This window comes from the organism of the source record quoted next, unplaced genomic scaffold, assembly GCF_019419815.1.
Source record: "Pyrus x bretschneideri cultivar Hongxiangsu unplaced genomic scaffold, Pyrus_bretschneideri_v1 Contig21, whole genome shotgun sequence".
Classification (NCBI taxonomy): domain Eukaryota; kingdom Viridiplantae; phylum Streptophyta; class Magnoliopsida; order Rosales; family Rosaceae; genus Pyrus; species Pyrus x bretschneideri.
Window position 1 is genome coordinate 1,391,618 of NW_025999513.1, and position 23,018 is coordinate 1,414,635.

Below are 23,018 nucleotides of genomic sequence, written 5' to 3' on the forward strand. Positions count from 1 at the left end.
CATGTCTATTAGGATTAAAGTTGAACATCATGTACCCCATGTTCACACCCAAAATGGCCTAGTAGAAGCTTTCATAAAGCACCTTCAAACGATAGCTCGGACTTTGGTTATGCAAACCAACTTACCAGTACTTGCCTGGGGCCATGCAATATTGCACGCAGCTATGTTGGTTCACTTGAGGCCCACCGCTACCCAATCTCATTCATCGTAATAACTTAGGTGCACAGTCTATGTGCCAATAACGCCACTACTACATACCAAAATGGGTCATCAGAGAAAAATGGGAATCTATGTCGGTTATGATTCGCCATCCATTATTCGTTACTTAGAGCCCTTGACAGAAGATCTCTTTACTGTACATTTTGCGGATTGTCACTTCTATAAGACAATCTTGCAATTGTTAGGGGGTGATAAGATCATTAATGTTCCTGTAAAATGCCGCAAATTGTTGTGGATTAATCCAACTATGTCTCATTTAGATCCCTGCACCCCTCAGTCTAAAACTGAAGTGCGATGTATTCTAGATTTTCAGAGCATTGCTCAAAGCATGCTGGACGCTTTACTAATCTAGCTAAGATGACGAGATCACATATAACCACTGCAAACACACATGCAAGGATAGACGTACTTAACGTACGTTGTACCACCACCACATTTGAAGGCCAGATTATCCCTGCTAGTGGGCCGATTGCACCTCCTATGCAGCCTAGTACATTAATGGCTAGTCAATCATCTACTCATACCCTGAAGCATGGTAGACCCCGTAATTTAAAGGATTCACAACTCGCAAGAGGAAAACGGCACAAACTAGTGAACCTAGTTTGAATTCGACCATTGTTTACTCATTTATTCTAACGCTTGAGGTTATTTTAGATTACGGTGATGTTTTAGATGAGAAATACCAGCCTCCCAAGAATCGTGAGATTTGGGTCCATTATGTAGTTTTGGATGAGGTTTGGAATTGGAATAAGATGATTGTCGATGATGCATTCGTATATATAGTTACTTCCGACATCATGCTTAGTGATAACATTGAACCACGTTCAGTTGATGAATGTCGACGTCGTACGGATTGGTCAAACTGGAAATAAGCAATCTAGGTCAAACTCGATTCGCTTACGAAACGTAATGTGTTTGGGCATGTAACTCATACTTCACCACATGTAAAGCCTGTGGGCAGCAAATGGGTTTCCGTAAGGAAGCGTAATGAGAGGAATGAAATAATGTAACTCAAAGCACGCCTTGTAACACAAGACTTCTCTCAATGCCCTGGGAATGATTACGAGGAGATGTATTCCCCTGTAATGGACGTCATAATGTTCCGTTACCTTATCAATTTGGTAGTTTTCGAAAAATTGAATATGCAACTTATGGATGTGGTAACCATGTATCATTATAGGGATCTAGATAGGAAAATCTACATAAAAGCTCCAAAAAGACTTCCATTGGTTGGTTCAAATAGTTCTAGACCATGGAATACTCTTTCGATTAGATTGAGGAGATTATTCTACGGATTGAAACAATTCGGGTATATGTGGAATAACTGTCAGAGTGAATATTTGACAAGTCAGGGTTATGTGAATAACGAATTATGCTCATGCGTGTTCATTAAGAAGTCACATTTTGGATTTGTGATCATTGCAGTTTATGTCGACGGCATAAACCTCATCAGAACTCCTGCATAGCTTGAGGAAATTGTCATTCACTTGAAATCAGAATTTGAGATGAAAGATCTTGGGAAAACTTAATATTATCTTAGCCTGGAGATCTAGCATTGTTCGGATGGAATTCTAGCACATCAATCGAACTATAACCAGAAGGTGTTGTGACGTTTTAATAAGGATAAAGCGAAGCCCTTGAGTACTCGTATGGTTGTTCGAACTTTAGATGCTAAACGAGATCCTTTCCATCCCAAGGAGTATAAGGAAGAGATTTTAGAGCCAGAAGTTCCATACCTAAGTGCAATTGGTGGTTTTTTGTACTTGGCTTAATGAACTAAACCTGACATCTCCTTCACTATTAATTTTTTGGCTAGATATAGCAACGTGCCTACACATAAACACTCGAATGGTGTTAAAGACATTTTTTACTACCTAAAGGGTACGACAGATTTTGGGTTGTTCTACACCCACGAATCCTCAAGATGAGCCGCTACCTCCTCGGTCTTCGGGTTGATTCCCACCTTGTTGGTTACGTAGATGTTAGTTATATATCTGATCCACATAGGGCACGTTCTTAAATAGGTTATGTCTTTACTGTTGGAGACATCACTATATCTTGGAGGTTTACCAAGCAAACGCTAGTTGTGACTTCTTCAAACCATGCTGAGATTCATTCCTTGTACGAAGCATTGCGCTTTTGGTTGAGAGTTGTCATGGAACATATTCGAAGCACTAGTGGTCTTACTTCTATCGTTGACTTTCCTACGACGATCTTTGAAGACAATGCAGCATGTATCGAGCAGTTAAATAAGGGATACATTAAAGGAGACAACACCAAGCACTTAGCACCGAAGTTCTTTTATTCTCACCAGTAACAACAACATCAGAACATTGAAGTCAAGCAAATCCATTCCCAAGACAACTTGGCCGATCTCTTTTCCAAGTCGTTGCCCAAGTTTACTTTTCAGAAGCTTGTTGAAGGAATCGGTATGCATAAATTATCTGAGTTGAATTGCTTGTAGTTCTTTGATTTGGAAGTTATATCTAACTCAGGGGGAATATCCTGAAGCATATTCACTTGATCTTAATGTACTATTTTCCCTATGATTAGGAGCATTTTTCTCACTGGGTTTTTGCTACCTAATAAGGTTTTAATAAGGCACCCATCCTAGGATGATCATACACCGTTGTGTTCATTACTTTCATTTTGTTTGACATTTGTTTTAGTCATTATGCATACTTCTCACTTTTCTCATTAGTCTATGAGTTTTTACCGACCTTAGGTTTTACCATAGCTAGGTTTTGTGAGTTTTACTACCTATGCATACTTTCTTTTAAATTTGAGAATCACATTCACCCATTGTGTCGATAACTTCATCAACTATTCTACCTTATCCGCGGAAGATCTAATGCGACATTTTGTTTAAGTATTTACACACTCAAGGAGGAGTGCTGCAATCCTATTGGATTAAGAATGTGATTGTGTAAATCCTAGTGTATCTAGGAGTATCTTTGTATATTCCCTTTAGGCGTTAAATTCCTATTAAAGTTGTAATCCTATTAGGGTAAGGATTTAATCTATCCTACTACTATAAATAAAGATACAATGAGGTGATACAACACATATCTCAGAATTACATCTCTCTTTTTTCTCTGTTGCCACCGGGCCTTTCCCTCTCTGTCATAAATACAGTTCAGTCAAATAGGTCTACAACAATATCATATATATTTCACTCAAGAATTATAGAGAGAGGGAGAGAGCGGCAAGCAGAGAGAAAAAAGAAAATTGGGTGAAGTAAATGGTGCGTTTTTTCAGCCCATTTCCCTTTTATTTGTAGTAGTAAGGAAGGAAAAATCCTTGCCTTTGAAGTAATACATCACAATCAGGAAACTATCTAAAAGATATTACACAATTACATTCATAGCTAAATTAAGACTGCAACATTTCCCTTGAATGTGTAAGTACTTAAACAAATTGTCTCACCAGGTCTTCAGTGATGAAATAAGTACAGTTGATGAAGTCATCAGCACAATAAGTGAATACGAGTCTCAAAATATATGGAAGAATGCATAAGTAATAAAACTCATAATTTAAGGAGAAAAGTGAGAAGTTGCATTAAGTCAAAACTAAATGTCTTTATGACATAAGTAGAATGCACAGAAAAGTATGACAAACCTATGATAGGTGCCTTGTAAAAACCTAGTCAGGTAGCAAAAACTCAGTGGGAAAAATGCTCTTGATCGCAAGAAAAATGAGTTTATTAAGGTCAAGAGAGTATACTTCTGGATACTTTTCCTGAGTTTGGCAAAACTTCCAAATGAGAACTACAAACATTGCAAATGAATAGTTAAAGATACCAATTCATCAGACAAGTTTCTCGAAAGTATTCGGTAGTGACTTCGTAAAGAGGTTATCTTGGGATCAGATTGCTTGACTTCAATCTTCTAATACTTTGTTAATGAGGGCGCAATATGTTTAGTGCTGGCTTTATTGATCTATCATATATTGGTCTGGTTGATACGTGCATCATAGTCTTCATGGATGATCGTTGGGACTCAATGATGGATGAAAAACCGCAAATATTTAGAATATGCTTAAAAGAGCTCTCCATATGTCTCACGTGTGGTGTAGTGAGGTGTAGTGAGTTTGGAACGATTCAAAGATGCAACTAAGGTTTATATCATGGACCTCTAAGTTATTGCAATATCCGTAACGGTAAAGACATAACCATTTCACAAGTTCCTTATGTGGGTTTGATAGGTAACCAAGGTTAACACAACGAATAAGGATCCGAGGATCATGGGTTGGATCCGCTCGGGATGCATAGGGATAAGCTCAAATTAGTAGTACCTTCAACATAGTAGAAAAACGTCTTTAAAGCTAATTTAGTTCTGCGTGTAGGTGCAATGCTGTATCTATTCCAATAGATCAAAAGTGCAAAGTTGAACTCAGATATGGAACTTCGGGTTCTATAACCTCTTCAAGGATCACATTGCAAATAGCCTATGGATGATTATTAGTTTACTCAAAAGTTAACATCTTCAGGGTGTAGTTTGACTGGTAGACCAAAATGTCGTTAGGGTAATGCTTGAACTTCAGGTTAAGACATAAATGAGGTTTCCCAAGATTTTTCATCTTAGTGAGATTCATATCATTGACAAAGACTACAACTTTAGTAATTTGGAATACTTCATTGTTAACATGCAAGGGCGTAGTTTATTCATATCTCTAACTGATCAAATAATCGCATAGCCAAGAATATCACATTTGCCTAATTGCCTCAATTCGCAAAGTGAACGCCTCATTTGAAATAAGAAGGTATTTAGTGGTTTAGAATTATTTGAATCAGTCTATGTAAGTCTTCGAGAACTCAGATGTAAATGAATAAACCTTGCGCCACCTTCATAATGCTGCAATCCATCGCATGGCATTTGAGAAAAACCTTGTGCCTTAAGGTGTGCATTACATTGTAGTATTTCAGTCATCTCTATGTGCTTATTTTCTTACTTGTAACATGATAGGACTTGGGTGATGTAGGAATGACAGGTCCAATCACATTTAATAAGGAATCTAATTCAACCTAGAATGTGATTTCAGTTGTCCAATTAGTTCTACATTGTCATTAAATGGAACGTGGTTCGATATCATCGCTTTTCATTTATGTCGGTAACTGCCATATAATTGAACATCATTGATATCATCTATGATAATCTCATTTTAATTCCATATCTCGCCTAAGTATTAGACCAAGAACTTTGAGTCTTGGGAGTAATCTCGATTGATCTCATAAGATGAAAATGGTTGAGACAACGATCTAATAAGGAAGTGAATCCAACAAACCGAGTGATTTGTTACACTTCAAGCCAAAGAAAAATTGATTGGCTATCCGCCAATGTACCAGACCATCCAACAGGGACAACTAATCGTTTTTTAGGGGAGGCAACTTCACGCCTGCTACGTATGTCTATCCTTGCAAGCATGTTGCAGCTCGTATATGATCTCGTCACTTTAGCTAGATTAGAGAAATGCATATGGAGTGATACTCTAAAAGTTAGAAATGCATATGGTGACAGATATGAGACATAATGGGTAACGTCCACGTAAATTTGCAATGTTCTTCAGGAACCTTGACATTCTTATCTCCCCTAACAATGAGAAGACTGTCTCATTGAAGTGACAATCCGCAAATGAACGGTAAAGAGATTGTTTGCAAGGGCTCAATTATCCAATTCCATTCCCATCCCGTACTATGTTTATTGTAAGTCCACCTTTGAAAATTTAGATTGTTGCTTGATTCATACTCCTCTTGCTTAAACAGTTTGGACTAAGGTAAATCCATGCTTGAAAATTTAGACCATCTTTTGATTCATTGTCCTTTTGCTCAAGCTATCTGGACCACAGTGTCTTCTTGTTCTACCCCTAGACCCTTTTCTTCCTTTCCGAGATTGGTTGCAAAACTTTAATTCTTGGCAACTATCACCTAGTCAAACAAATCATGCTCTTTGTAAAGTCCTCCTCCTTTGTTGGAAGATTTGGGACTCTAGAAGTAATTGTATCTTCAGAAGTCTCCGTTTTGGTACGTCTGAGATCATAAGATGGCTTCCCCCTCACCCTAATTTTCTTAAACTCAAATTTTGGTTATGTTAAAAATTCCATTGCTGCTACTGGATTTCTTATTAGAAGTTCCAACGGTATTGTTCAAGTGGTTAGGGCTAAAACCCTTGGACACACTAATGTTTTGTTGCAAAAGTTTCGGCTTTAAAGGCTGGCCTGATGCAAGCTAGAAGAATAAGTTTGTCCAATATTATGGATGAAGGTGAGCTTTTGATTGACTGTATTAATAGAAGTTGCACTGTCTGTTGGCGTCTCAACATTCTCATCAATGATATTTTGTTTCTAGTTGCTTCATTTAACAATTTTAGTTTTACCTATGTGTGGCGGGGGGCCAATGTTGCTGCAGATGCCCATGCTACTCATGGTCTTTCTTTATCTTCTGGTGTGATTTGGATTTTTGTTTCTTTTCTACTTGCTAGACAGGCCTTGCATTTTTATACTTCTTGTACTGGTCGCCCTAGGGCTTTGTGCTTTAATTTATTTGAATTTTTTTTTTTAAAAGAAAAAGGCGAAGATGAAGATGAGGACTTTAATACAAGTGATTAAACAAGGTAAAGAACTTTAGCATTGCATGTTGTGATGTACCATTTGGAAAATTGTTGAGAAACCTGTTACTACAAAACAGACGAAAGAAATAAACTTAGAGCCTATAAATTAACATGCAATAATTTCCTTGTTTGGATTTATAACAGAGAGATATAGAATATTTGCTTAAAAAACAAAACTTGAATTTGGGACTTCCAATTCCCAAGTTTCATTCAATGTAAATGGTTGTCATTTAATAACTAAAAATAAAAAGACAAAACTCAACCATGAGTGGCCATCATTGTCACTCCTACCACCGTTGCCGCTGCCACCACCACCACACTCACCATCATCATCGATGCCGACGTCGCTGTCGCCTATTATTATGTGAGTAAAACACTTGGAAAGAAAGGTTTCTTTGCATATAAGAGTACGCTCATTCTAAATGACAATATGATCCTTAATTATTTCAAGGGAAATTAGGGAATCTGTCATCAAATTAATTAGAGATAAAAAGTAATCGTATTTGGTAGACAAGAAAAAAAGAGAGCTCTGATATGCGTTCGATACACTTTTGCTGCTAAGAGCTACTACCGAATCACTTACGTATAATTGTTAAGATATGAGAAGTCGGATATGGTCAACAAGTTTAGGGGAGGCGCCAAGGTATTGGAGCATGACAGATGCGAAGTGAATTAGGAGTCTTGGAGAGACATCCCTAAGGAGATAAAGATGGTCATGATTAATGCGTTAGCAGTACATGTTAATTATTAATTAGTTAAATAATAATTTAGTTCTTTAGATAAAATATATTAGTAATATGTATATATATATTTTTTTTTACATATCAGCCTGATCGAGACATTGACAAAAGTGATGTCAATCTGATGAAGTTCATTGACGTCATGTTCAAGTATCATTTCTGAGAGTTGAAGTTTGATGTTGAACGTGACGCAGAGTGGTTGGATTAGCGGATGATTAGAATAGCTTTTTTAATAGTGTATTTATGGTTTATTAAATAATGACACTGAATTATAATTGGGAAGAATAAAATTATATGGATTGTATTTATTTTGTTTTGTCTTGAAAACATATTTTCAAAATACTATAATATTGACATCAGTATTTTGAGAAACTATTTTCAAGATGGAATAAAATAAATATGTTCTATTAGTTGTGCAAGGCTTTACATGACAAAAAGTTTGTCGCTAGAACCTTTGCAACACAAGAATACGTAGCACAAAAACACTGTGAAATGGTCGGTTAATGTTCAAGTCGTCCTATTTGTTGCGTATTTGCCGGTTAATTACATGACAAACGTTTGGTTGTGCAGACAATTGAGGGATGAGACTTCGTCATGCAAAACGATGGTCGGTGGGGTTGAAATCGTGTCATTTATTGCGTATTTTAGTGTATTTATTTCATACTTTGCTTTTTATCGCGCAAAGTTTCTAGTCCTCAACGCACGATGAACTGTTCGTCGTGTAAAGTGTTACATGTTCTTTATAAGTACATATTGTTTTACAGTTTTCTTCACATTATTTTCTAGCCTTAATGGTAGATAATAAGGACAGTAAGAGAGTGGTGGTCCGGGCTCGAATGGAGGAAAGAAACCGTCTGCAAATCATACCCCCCTCGGCCTATGATCTAACGAAATATGTGAAGTTTTCGCAATCAATTGGTGTAGCAATGCTGAACAATTGTCCTGCTACTGAGTGGCGCTTTTGGAAATATGTGCCCGATGACGTGAAGAAGTCAGCGTGGATCAACTATTAGTAAGTGTGACAAATGTAAAAAGTAATTCATTTTGTGAAATAGTTTATTATATGTTGTAATTAATTATTTGCATATATGTGTAACAGTGTAACTATACTCTTGATAATATGAACGAAGAGTTGATGAAGTTGATGGAGGAGGCGTTGAGGAAGGATTACAAGCAGTGATGTTATGACGTGGAGCAAAATGGAGGACTAGTGGAGCAATAGTTTTAAATTTATGTTCTTAAGGACAATATTTATTTATAAGGTTTTATTCTAAGTTATGCATTTGGACTTAATTAACCTTTAATTCATGTTTTATTGTTAAATAATTGAATTGGTGGATTAAATTTATTTAAGTTTTCAATTATTTTTAGAATAAATATTATAATTGAATATTTGTTTGTAAATCTATATTTACGTAAACGTCATAATTATAATCAATTAGGTATCTATTCGTCACTATAAATTTTGTGCGACTAACACTTAGTCACATTGACTTTATGTGACGAATTGTTGTTTTGTCTCGCAAAGGTTCTTGTGCGACAAACAATTCATCGTGTAAAGGGCGTAAAAAATGCAATTAAATTTGGCATCATATATCGAATCTATACGTTTTGAGCGACGAATGATTTGTTGCGTAAGGGGGTAAAAAACACGGTTAAATTTGACGCAAACCTATACGTTTTGCACGACAACTGTTTTGTCACGCAAATTCTTCATCTTTTTAATTAGATTCCTCAGGTGCAAAGGCAGAAATTGCAAATTTTGCAGCTGTTGCCTCTGCCATCCTTCCTCAGTGTTGTATTCAGTAAGTGTTTCTGTTATATATTTCAAAATTTTGTTGTGAATTCAAACTAACGCCATCAAATTTATTGTGTATGGGGCTGGTGTCCACAGTTATTGCTCGATGTACGACAAATTAGAGGTATATTATTTAGTTTTGTAATTAGGAGTTATTTAAATTTACAACAAATTAGAGGTAAATTGTTAATGAGGGTTGTTAATTTGTTTGTTAATTAGATGAAAATCAAAAGTGTACGTCTTGTACAAAATTGTTTTGTGTTGTACTAAGTTAATGGTAATTATCTCCATACACGTGCTTTCAATAAAAGCTTAGTCTCTCGTTCAAGGATTAGTTGGATTTCGTGTATGGATGCAAAAGCATGACTGGGGTTCAGTTGATTCTTGAATTGTCCTATTATTTGGACAGTTTAGGAATGCCTAGTTATGGGGCGTAGTTTACAATTGAAAGATTAGGTTTCGATTGTGGGAATTTCAGTCACAACTCTTTACTTTCTTCAAGTGCCAGATGGTATTTTGATATCTACTTTGGCCACTTGAAGAACTCTAGGGAGATGTTGTCGGAATTTTCCCACGTCGGAATCTAATCTGATGGAGCGGTAAACTGCATCACATAACTATGGATTCCTGAATGGGATTAAGGCTCTAATTGGAGGCATAAGTGACAATATCTCATTGAAGTTGTGTATTGATTGGAATTTTATTGTGCTTGTAGACATTATGGACAGACAATGGATACTAAATTCGAACGGATGTGCACCCAAGCACTTGGATGGAATAAATGGGATGATAGACACATATACAAATTAGAATCATAATGGGGAACAATTAGACTATGCTCATCGTCAAATGTGACACGAATAGAAAATGTTGAACCTAATGTGGATCCTAACGAACAGGTTATGGATAGTATAAATGACTCTTTTCCATTTCCCTCGATTAATACAAACGAGGGAGGGATGATGATGTGCTTGAACGCATGGATAGTTGCTTTCAAACAATATGAAAAATTGTTCAAAAGTGCCAACCAAGAATTATACTTGGGATGCGAAGACTATTTGGTGCTCATGATCATTGTGGGGTTGATGCATGGCAAAATAAAGTATCGAATTTCGAACCAGTGCTTAGACTATTTTTTTGGGGTTTTCAAGAGAATGCTGCCAATAGACAATAGTTTGTCAAATGATCATAAAAGTGCGCAAAAGGTGTTGAATGGTCTGGGATTGGGTTATGAAAAAATTCACGCTTGCAAAAATAATTGTATATTGTTCTATGAGGAGAATAAAGCGCTAGACAAATGCCCAGTATGTAACTAGTCGACGTTCAAAATGACATTGCAAAATAGATCGACAAAGATACCACAAAAAGTTATGCGTTATTTGCCATTAAAGCCGAGGTTGCAACGATTTTATATGTTGACGCATATTGAAAGTGACATGAGATGGCATGAAGAAAGTCTGGTGGATGATGATGTTATGAGGTATCTAGCAGATGGAGAGGCATGGAAAGATTTTAATCGGATGTACCCTGACTTTGCAACTGAATCTCGTAACGTTAGGTTGGGACTTGCCAATGACTGATTCAATTTTTTTGAGGTTCTAAGCCAATACCATAGCACTTGGCCGATATTTGTTTTTCCTTATAATTTACCACCTTGGAAAACGCATAAAGAAAGAATATATGATGATGACTTTTTTTACCACTAAGGATCTTGGTAAGTCTATTGATGTTTATTGAAGCCAATTAGTTGATGAGCTAAAAGATTTATAGGAAAATGGTGCCCGTATGTACAATAAGTCGATTAGGAAGATGTTCACAATGTGGGCAGGAGTGATGTGGACAGTAAATGATTTTTTGGCATATGCCACGGTTTCTGAGTGGAGCACTAAAGGTTATTTCTCATGTCCAGTTTGTAAGGATGACGTTACACATCTAGTTGGCACGCTGGAAAAGTTTGCTATCTTGGTCATCGAAGATGGTTGCCTTTGGACCACGAGTGGCGTGAGAAGGACAAAGAGTTCAACTGCAAAACAGAGCCTCAGATCAGACCATTTGGATTTCGGTCCGTTCGGGAAAACTGTAAGTAGGCCCCGACCAGCAACCTATTTGAATTGGACCCATAAGTCTATGTTTTTTAAGCTCTTGTACTAGTCCAAGCTAAAATTGAACACAAGCTCGATGTTATGCATGTTGAGAAAAATGCATTTGACACATTGATGGGTACAATTTTAGATATTGAGGGGCAAGAAGAAAGACAATGTCAAAGCTCATCTCTATTAGGAACGAATGAGATTATGACCCCGTTTATGGATGAATAGGGATGGTGACACAGTAAGAAGATCCCTTGAGTATTTTTCACTCAAACCGAAAGATAGAAATTTTTTTGGAAGTTTCTATCTTCAATCAAGTTTGCAGATGGGTATGCTTCAAATATTGGCCATTGCATGAACGTTGACGGTGGAAAACTTTCAAGACTAAAGAGTCATGATTGCCATGTCATTCTACAACACCTACTTCCAGTTGGGGCACCTGTTGCCTGATGATGTCGTGAAGCCAATCATATTGTTGTTTGTATTTTTTTCCCAATTGATTGCAAGGTCGTTGCAAAATCAGACATTAATCAGTTACGCTATGACATTGTCTAAGTCCTCTGCAAGTTCGAACAAATATTTCCTCCATCTTTCTTCACAAGTATGATCCACGTTATGGTTCACTTGTTGGAAGAGGCATTGCTTGCTATACCAATTAACTATCGATGGATGTACCCAATAGAAAGGTATAAACTCATTATTCAAATGTTCATTTGTCGTCATATGACGTGTTTATCTTATTTCTTTGCTAACGATATTTGTATTTTTGTAGGCTTCTCGATGACCTAAAAAAAGTGTACGAACTAGGTCGAAGCCTGAAGGATCCATTATAGAGGCTTGGGTCGCATACAAGTCCCTTACATTTTATGGAATGTATCTAACAAATGTTTAGATGATTTTTAATCGTCCTCAACACGATAATGAAAGAGGTGTGCGAATAGAGAAATTTTCTGTTTTTGTCCAAGTCGAACGATCCTTTGGCGAGCCTGTTCGAGGGGAGTCATTTACCAAAAAGGACATGAAGGTTGCGCATTGGTTCATAATAAACAATTGCAACAAGACAATGATATACCTAGATGAGCATGAACAAATGTTGAAGAGGGATTTATCCCTCAAATATATATGCGAAGAAGCACCGTGAATTGTTTCCTCAGTGATTTCTCGAATATGTAAGTTTTACGCATTAGTAATGAACATTTTTTACTAATTTCATCAATATATTTGAAGTGGCTAAAACAAGAAGTTATTTTTTGTTATCGTGTCAAGTAAATTAGTTAAAAGCATCCAATTCACCCGTTTACACTGAAGAGTTATATAACTTGGCATTCAGTCTTATTCGGGCATAATTATACTATAGTAGCAATGTGAATGATGTCAAGTTTTTGGGGACTGAGTGTAATGAAATGTTGTGTACACAAACAGCGGTGTTCATGTCCCGAATGGTAGCAAAAGTACTTACATTGAGTTCTATGGAAAACTATCTAGTGTCGTACAAGTGATGTACAAAGACCGTTACCAATTGATCATTTATAAATGTCAATGGTTTGATACAAACCCACATAGTTAGGAAAGTGTTAAGAGGGACCATGGCTTATTCTCAGTCAACACTACCAGAACCTGGTATGATGACAACCTTTATATTTTGGCAAACATGACAAAACATGTTTTTTATTAAATGACCCTGAGGTCAGAAGGGGTTGGAAATTTGTTCAAAGGATTGAGCATAGGAACGTGTATGCTATATCGGACCAAGATCTTAGTTCTGGCAGGGATAACATCAACTGTCGTGAACCAATGTCTTGAGTCTTTGATAGAAGTTGGTGGGGAAACAGTAAGGGATAATAGTCTTGTCCAAGAACAGTTTCAGATACTGAGCGTTGTTGGAATCCAAAAACCGATCGACTCAATTTCAATTGACCTCGATGATCTTCCCCGATACGATCCACCAAAGCTGTAAACGACGACGGTGACGTACCTATTGGTGAGGAGGAATGGGACACTAAAAATGATGATACCGACAATAGTGAAAACTATTATAGTTCGGACTAGGATTAATTAATATTCGTGTATTATAATTTTGAATTTTTTTGTAAATTAGATGCAACTGTATTTATCATAAAATAATTTTAGTGGAATATATGTAAATTTATATATTTATATATGCTAGGTTTTCCAAAAAATTCCATTTTTTAATCCAGACACTTGCGCAACGAAATATATAAATTTGTCGTGCAAGGGTTTTAATTTTATGTGGGGACACTATAACAACTCATTTTGGGTCCTAAAAATTCAAAATTTTATGAAAAAATTCGAATTTTTTTAATTAATACACATTCTTACGCGACAAGTACCAAAAATCTCATCGTGCCAAGCCTATTTGTGCAACAAACTTCCATGTTTCGTCAGGCAATTTCTAATATTTGGCGCACTGTTAAATTTATCTTAAAAAATTTAAATTTACATGAAAATTAAAAAAAAAAAAGGGCAACAACTTTGGGGTTGCGTGTAATACTAAGCAACGTCGCACAAAGGTGTTCGTTTTAATTATTTCAGACAACCTTCCTCCTCTCTCCTCACTTTCTTCTTTCTCTTACGCACGCACTCCCTCCCTTTTAGTCACCATCCTCCACTCACCCTCCCCCTCTCTCACCTATTCTGTCCATCTCTTAGGCGCACTCTCCATTTCTTTCCAGTCGTCGTCCTCTATTCACAGGTATCTTGCTTTTCTTTGTTTTTTAATTTCATTTTAATTAGTTATTTAGGCTTATTAGATTAGGGGATTAGGTTTGGTGATTAGGATTTCGATTTGGGGATTAGGGTTTAGAATATGGGATTAGGGTTCCACATTAGGGTTTCTAGATTTGGGGAATTTATTTATGGTTCATTTTTAATTAGGGGAATGTAGTATAATTAGGGTTAATTTATAATTAGGCCTTAATTTGTAAATGGGGGTAGTTTTTAATTATGGGAATTTAATTAGAGAATGTAATTTGGGGTTAGGGGTGAGGCACATATTACATTAGGGATAGGGGAAATTTCTAATTTAGAGGAATGGTATATAATTAAGGTTAATTTTATAATTAGGACTTAATTGTAATTAGGGGTGGTTTTAATTAGGGAGAATTTAATTAGAGAATGTAATTTGAGGATCAGGATTAGGGGTAGGCACATATTAGATTAAGGTTAGGGGAATTTTCTAATTTAGGGGAATGGTGTATAATTAGGGTTAATTTTATAATTAGGGCTTAATTGTAATTACGGGTAATTTTTAATTAGAAGAAATTTAATTAGAGAATGTAATTTGGGGAATTAGGGTTAGGGGAATGTTGTATAATTAAATTATAGTTACATAATTAAAATTACATTTAGTTTATTATTCTAAATAATAGTTAGAGCATTTTTATTTTTAAATTAATCCTTCTGGTTTTACTTACAATTAGACAAGTTTTGAAAATTATACATTTCGGTTTTAATTGTTAATCTTACCTAATAAATTAAGGTTGGGGTTGGTTTTTAGTGGCCGGATTAGGTTAGGGTTCTAGGAGAATAGGTTACGGTTCCAGTGGATTAATTTCAATTTGTACAAAATAGATATATAATGTTATTTTGTAATTACACTTTTAGTTTTAAATTTGTTTACCTATACGATTTAATTTTTAAATTATTAATTTTAGTTTTTATTTTATTACTCTTTTAATTTGGTAGATGTCTCGCCTTATATCTACCCGGAGGGCTGTGAGCAGTGGGTCCCCGGCACCTCTCCACCATCTCATATTGCAATGAGCGCTGTCAGCGACATTGGACCCTCCCGTGGTTGCGTCGACACAAGCCGGCATCATCCATGTCTTTGGTGGCGCTTCCACCTACTTCACGTCATACTTACTGGCGTGCTTGGACGCCCGACACTGCATCCGCATCCGCATCCGATACCGACCACCCAAGTAAAATAACAAAATCCATTTACTACTTAGCTAAATGAAATGTAGTTATTTGCTACTTTAACCCAAAACATGGAGAAGAAAAATCTAAACCTAGCTAAATGACTAGTTAAATATATTTACAAAACTTGATCTTTATCTTTAAAAAGATGAGTTTTAGATTATAACCTTGTGTAAGATTTAAATCCAACTTTTGTCCCTTAAAAAATTGTTCACAATGTTGTTTGCATGTGCTTAATTGTTTATTATTGTTTGTAGGATCTTCACTGAGACCTTGGATGCGACCCTCGGGCGGAGGTTGGGTAAGTAATGTCGGGGGATGAGGCATGCTCATCAGCGAGCTACTGAGGTCTCATCGTCATTGCAACCACAGAGCCCCAGCATCACTAAACTGACATATGAGGTGGCCGACCTGAGGAGTAAGCTCGCATTGATTGTTAAGTCCCTCAACTCGAATGGCATTTGTCTCCCACTCGGTGTTGCGGTCCCCAACACCTCCGACCACAGAACCCATCGACCATCATCCTCCCTAGCACATCGACTCGCAGCTCGTCCAACACCTCAACTCGCACCCTGAACCATAGACGACCCTACAGACCACCCCATTTAATGACCAAATAAATTATAGGTTTCTTTTTTCTTAGTTTTAAACTTTTTACTAGTACGTACATTTTTATTTATAAAATAAATTAACAAAAAAAAAATGATCCTTTTGCGACGACATGTTTGTCGCATAAAGTAATATCGACAATTTCTTTTTTTGTTTTTAAGTTAAAATTAATTAAAATTTGACATCACTCTACGAATTATTGGTCGTGTAAAGTTTTTGTGAACTAGTGTCCTATTTCAAGTATTCGTCACACAAACTTATTGGCCACCGGAACCAACCATCCCATGTATTGTATCCTGTCCAGCTTACTTTGTTGCATCAGCTTACGTGTGACAAACTACATTCATTCCTTTAAATTCTGTTCAACAACGTCTTTGTCGTCGCGCATGTTCATTCTTGTGCGACAAAATTGTTGTTCTCATCATGCAAAGTCTATTTTCATGACCCTTGCGCGACGAACTTTTGGTCACATAAACTCTAATGCGATGTTATGACGCTTTACACGACGAATTGTCCTTCGTCGCAGGAAAGTGTTAAATGTAGTAGTGTGGCTGCCTAGGGCTCGACTTAGGGAGGGCTTGAAAAAAAAATCAAGATAAAAAGGGTTTAGCCTATTCATCTCTCTCCCTCTTTTTTAGTGTAAATAATATTATTTGTTAAAAAATAAAAGGTTTGCGTTTCATATAAATGAACCCTGCAATTCCCTCTCTATCTATTTGAAATCTATCTCTCTATGCGATTGTAAGTGGTGGTAATCACAGAATCTTTGAATTTTATATTTTATTTATGTAATTGTACGTATAGAACGTTATATAAAGGTTTACATGTAGTAAGAACTGTCTTCATCCTTCTTTTGTCGGCTTGTTTGAGTTTGATGGATTAGCATAGGCTATTATGTTTGTTTAATTATTTGGGTTTTCTTTCGTAGTTTCGAATTTAGATTTAACACATTCGAGGTAGGGTTTTTTAGGTTTGTTATAAATATAGCTTGTAGTTAGTATGATAAACAAGATAGTCACAATATAACCTTTAGTTTATGCAGTTGTCATGCCAATATTTCTTTGCGTTGATACAATTATTTTTATGTGGTTGGTTTGTTCTTCGATTTGTCGCCAAATTTGTTATTCTTAGCGTATATTTGATAGTTTTATATGGAGTAGAACTTTTTCTTCATCCTTTTTTTGTCGGCTTGTTTGAGTTTGATGGATTAGCATAGGTTATTATGTTTATTTAATTATATGGGTTTTGCTTGTTAGTTTAGAATTTGAGTCTAATTTATTTTTTTTCGAGTTAGGCTTCTTAGGTTTTGTTCTTTGAAAATATGGCTTGTAGTTTAGTATGATAAACAAGTTAGTCACAATGTAGCATTTTAGATTATATAGTCATCGTGCAAATATTTCTCTGCATTAATACAATTATTCTTTTGTGATCGGTTTGTTGTTTGATTTGTCGTCCAGTTTGTTATCCTTAAACATTTTTTTGTTCTTCGTACTCTGGTTTTCAATTATCAACCATTGGATTCTTTTATATGAATGTTCAGGAAACCAAAATTGTAAGACTTCATGAATTGGAATGTTACGAAATAGTAGATTTTGACATAGAATTATATAGCGAATTGACATTGGAGGATTACATATATATTGTAATTTGTAGTTAGTTATACATATAATTGGAGGACTTTGAAAACTCAAGGGCCCCTTTATAGTGACTCCCTCAGGTCCAATCTCAGAATGTGGATGGTAAATTAGGTTTAAGATAATAGAGTATCCACACTCAAAATTACGTGTTTAGCTATCTTGACGATGTGATACATTTAATTGAACTTGTTGAAATGCAATGGGAGAATTTTGGCTTTTTAATTTTTGTTTCCTTGATAACGAAGAGCAACTTAATTTGTCTTGATATGTTATAGGGGCATATAAACATAAATATCAGGCTGGCGAATATAGCAAAAACAGCTTGCCATTACCATTGCCTTGAAATTCAAGGCTCGAATGCTAATTAAGTACGCGTATTCCATACACTCACTTACAAATTTCTAGTAGCAAAATTTATTCCGATTGCCAGTATATTTAGCGGTGACCTCAATACAGAAAATGTCAAAGACAAGGGTTATATGTACTATATATGTCATATTTTTTATGTGAGCTCAATTAGGTTTTTGAGAGTGAAGACAAAGTATTTGTTGTGCTTTCTTTAACCTTTGTGCTACTAATGACATATTATTTTGGTAATAGGCCCCGATGATGCATACATTTGGAAAGCGCCCTAAAGCTGCAGACTGCTAAGCTTTATTGATTTTACTAATATAGACCAAACCATGTTCCTTCCTACTAGCTAGACGGTACAGCTGGACAATAAAAAGACAGATTGGAAAGGAAAAAGTGTGAGTTGGAAATGAAAGTAGTCATCAACTGAGGTTTTATGGTTGATCATCATGCATGCAATACATGCTCTATTATTTTGAAAACCACAAATTGCTTTAAACTAGTTATCTTGCCAAACTATATTCTGCAACTAGGAAAATTAGAGTTGGTATTTTCATTTACATCTAGAAACTAAATTGTAGCTTCCTTAATTTTACCCAGATGTAGAGCAGCAATGCAGAAGACTAGAGGAGTGCAGTAGAGGTAGAATATTGTAATTTATTTGAGTTAGAGAGCCACCGACAATTATCTTCAAAGTTTGCCGTTCTTTTTTGTCAATGACAGAAGGTCTTCGTCAACAACAAAAATAATGAAAGGTTACAATTAAGACTCTTTTGCTTCTTTTGGTTGAACAAATACATGTTAGAAATAAAAAATCACGATATAGAAACCTGATTAATCTTTTATTAATATGCTTGATATAACATGTAATGATGTTGGATTAATTAATATGGTACAACCTATTGCCTAATTAACCTTCCAATGAAGGATAATTTATGGATTTTTAAGAGGTGCAAGTAGAGGCACATGCATGCTAGGTCTCATCCATAAAAGAGTTTAAGATAATAAACATGATTAAGATAGAGACGTTCTTTTAATGCATGAGAAGTGGTATTGTTGGTTGTAACTAAAGGTCCATTAGCTGCTGTGTGTGTTGCCTGAACTCAAATTTCTTGCGGTGCCCTAATTCGTCAATATTTTATTATTATATGTATGTTTCCCATGGAGCGCAGTAGAGGTTGAAAGACTCAAAGAGGGTGTAGACCATAAATGGCATTCTAATACTTTCATGTTAATTACGTTACTGAAGCAAATTGCAGACCTTTAATTGTATCAGCAACTGTTATAGTTATGCAAAAATGTCAAAAAGCTAGACAGAACAAATTTGACACATTTAGATTGGGGTACCTTAAATTCACTACGATTAATTTGATGATCTGTGAACTTATTTTCAAAAGATAAAGGAGATGTACATGCTAGAAGGTTACTGTAAAGACCAGGAATTTTGAAAGATGCATGTCATCATATCAAAACAACAACCATCAAGAATTTTGTAGATTTTAATTGTAGATGTAAAACAAAAACAAAGATAAAAACAAGAACAATACAAAGTAATTCGGTAGAAAAATTAATGACAAGATCATAGTGCAGCAGATAGGGGCAATAGACATATAGTAGGTAGAAAGTAACAAGAAATCGGTCATAATATTATCAAATCTTATGTTAAGCTATATATCATCATGCATGGTTTATAGTTTGTGCTAAATTAAATATAAGCAAAAAGTCGGTATATGGTATTGTTAATAAGCTGTACAAATTGCAATAATACTTAATAATCAAGTTAATTGTAACAAGGAAATTGTCTTCCCCTCCATTGTATTTGAAATAGAGACCTACCGATATTTATGTAACCAAACCTAGACAACTTAAGGCAAATACATATTTGTATTTACGATGAAATTCTTAAATACCTTTTTGTGCTAAAGAAAATAGTTGGCTAGCTGCTGGAGGAGTTTCTTGTTACTAATATATCCCTAGGTAGGTTAAAATAAATTAACCATGCCCAAGTCGAAGTTCCAAATCCACTTCATCGTTACTCCTCACACCCCTTCTGAATTCATCATCCTCCAACTGCAAGCTCAAATTCGTACCCCAAAGTTCTTGGTTCATACCCAAAGAGTGTGACCTTGACCCAACTGATGAATCGTCAAGGTCATAACCGTATGGGATTCTAGGGTTAGATCCAGTTGGCTGAAAATACATTCGGTAATTCATCTGATCCAAAACTGGGTAGTACCCAGAAACCCTCTGGCTTGAAAGTGGTGCGCTACTATATTGATGATGATGATGAGAAGTACTCATGGATATGTATTGATCCTCATTCGAGTAGTGATTTGCATTAAGTGATGATGTACCTGAGATGTGTTGCATCGGTTTGACTCGATCTTTCCTGTGGATGTTCATGTGACCTCCCAAGGCTTGAGCGTTGGTAAACCCCCTCTTGCAAAACGTGCATTCGTAGCTTCGTTTCACCGTTGTAGCACCTGAATTGTGATCATCTGATGTGACTTGATCTTCATCACTTGAGCTCGTCTCCGGGGTTCTTGGTCTCCAAGATTCCATGTCAAAACACCTTGTTCCCCAACTGAATTTCTTATGGTTTTCTTCACTTGGAATCACTAAGCCGAAGAATCAATAGAGAGATATAGGGTTGGTTGTATTATATGTAGGGAGGAAACCAATTTAAGTGTGAAATGTAGATGCAACTACAAGACACACTGGCATTGCTATAGATTGTGGCTTTATAATAAGCAGAACACAGTTTTGGCATTTGTTGAAAGACTTTTTCATCTAGCCGGCTAAGAAATGGTTCCATTTTAACTATTTTATTTATTTAATTTTGAATTCTTACCCATAATTTCTTTCTGCCCCTAATTTTGGGTTTGTTTCCAGTTGTTATTTGTCATCATCTCTATGTGTGAGTGATTATTTTCTGCAGACACTTCATGATGAGTAAGATAGCTAGGGATACTATTTGTTGGGAAATTGCAAAGAAATTATGATATTCTTCTAAGAATCACGTAGACAATTAAGCTGAGGCACAGGTATCTCATTCTCTTTAAGAAGATTCAAGCCCACTACAGTTTGACAAAGTCCACAAGTCGGTGGTCCAGAAATATATCCCTTGAATTGTCCCCTCCAGGATACAATAGCCCAAATGAATCCTTATGTGACTCAAATGTATTTGCACAAAAAGGAAGAGACTAAAACTCCACAACACGAACACCTTTCTTTGGCCAATATGTAAAAATGAAAAGATGAAGGAATGTAGAAAAAAAATGTTGTAGAACAAACTGGGTAGTGGGCTAATGAATAAAAAGGATGATGAAGAAAATGCTACTAATTACAGATTTATTATCGTGAAGAGGGTAATGAACACAAATTATAGATTTATTATAGTGAATCATTTTTAATATTATTTGTCATCATCTCTATTTGTATTTGTGATTATTTTCTGCATACACTTCATGATGAGTAAGATAGCTAGGGCTACTATTTGTTGAGAAAATTACAAGGAAATTATGATATTCTTCTAAGAATCACGTAGACAATAAGCTGAAACGCGGGTATCTCGTTCTCTTTAAGGAGATTCAAGCTCATTGCGATTTGACAAAGTCCATGAACCGGTGCATAAGTATATCTCTAGACCTGTTCCCCCATGATACAATAGGCCAAATGAATTGTTGTGTGACTCAAATGTATATGCACAAAAAGGAAGAGTCTAAAGCTCCACAACTCAAACACCTTTCTTGACAACAAGTAAAAATGAAAAGATGGAGGAGTGTAGAAAGTAATTGTAGTAGAAGAAACTGGGTAGTGGGATAATGAATAAAAAAAAATGATGGAGAAAATGCTACTAATTACAAATTTATTGTCACCCTTAGTGAATAGGGTAATGAACACAAATTAACAACCAAAAGAGTTATAAGAGTTACATAAGATGAATGGCTAATAAACTACATCTTAATTTCCACTAGCAACAAATAATGGCAATTATAATTAATTAATTTATTTATTATTTAAATGCCCCAGCATTCCCCCACTCATTTTTATATTAATTGAGAAGAAATAAAGAAAAATAATACTGGCCAAAGACGAATCATTATGCATCACAAAGTTATGACCCTGCATTGAACCTCTATTAGTTAAACAAGAATTCCTACACCAAAGTTGATAGTGGTCTCAGACTTGAACTACAACTGTTTAAGGGAAAATAAGAATTACTGCTCACACATAATAATCTAGGTGTTAATTTCTTTAATAGCTAGCATGTTACACCCTTGTGCTAATCCTGGTTTTTATGAGCGTATTTGAGAACAAACACCATTCTCATAAAAAGCGGCCCCACTGTCACACTCATATAGAAAAAATTTGTCAAGGATGCTCATATAATTATAAAAATTCACTCAAAATGAGCTACAGATTTTATTAAGAGTTTAAATAAATTCAACCTCCAAAAACCTAGTATAGGATAAATGCACTACACCATAGAGATGAGAAAAAAAAAAATAGTGCATCTCTTACGGTCATCATATGATTCATTTTTTCATTGAACCCAGTTCTTAAGATCTCTAATTATTGGGTTAGGTGTCCACATATATGGCTCATGAATGTATGGGCTATAGTCTCATCCCCTTCGATATACTCCAAACCTTTTCTCTTGCCAAGGCTTTGGTTAATGGATTTCCAAGATTATCATCAGATATAATATAATTCACAGTAATGGTACCATTGCTCAAGGAGATCACATAGCACTATGTTTTCTTCTTATAGGTTTGGATTTGCCGTTATAATAACGATTTTTCACCATGCTGATAGTAGCAGTGTTATCACAATGAATCAAAATAAATGGTATTGGTTTTTTCCAAAGTGGGATCTCATATAAAAAAATCTTTCAACAATTATGCTTCTTGAGTGGCTGATGTCAAAGCAATAAGTTCAAATCCCATGCTTGAATTAGCAATAATATTTTGTTTCTTTAATTTCCAACATAAAACACAACTACTTAATGTAAAAATATAACTAGTAGT

At 35.6% G+C, this 23,018-nt stretch overlaps 1 protein-coding gene across 1 annotated transcript; it reads right to left on the bottom strand.

The window, feature by feature from the left end:
* Positions 1–19,980: 19,980 nt before the first annotated feature.
* On the bottom strand, positions 19,981–20,550 carry LOC103963672 (transcriptional regulator SUPERMAN-like). The gene has a single exon (XM_009376505.2). It carries the CDS (start codon positions 20,548–20,550, stop codon positions 19,981–19,983), a length of 570 nt encoding a protein of 189 aa, XP_009374780.2.
* Between the last annotated feature and the right edge of the window lie 2,468 nt (positions 20,551–23,018).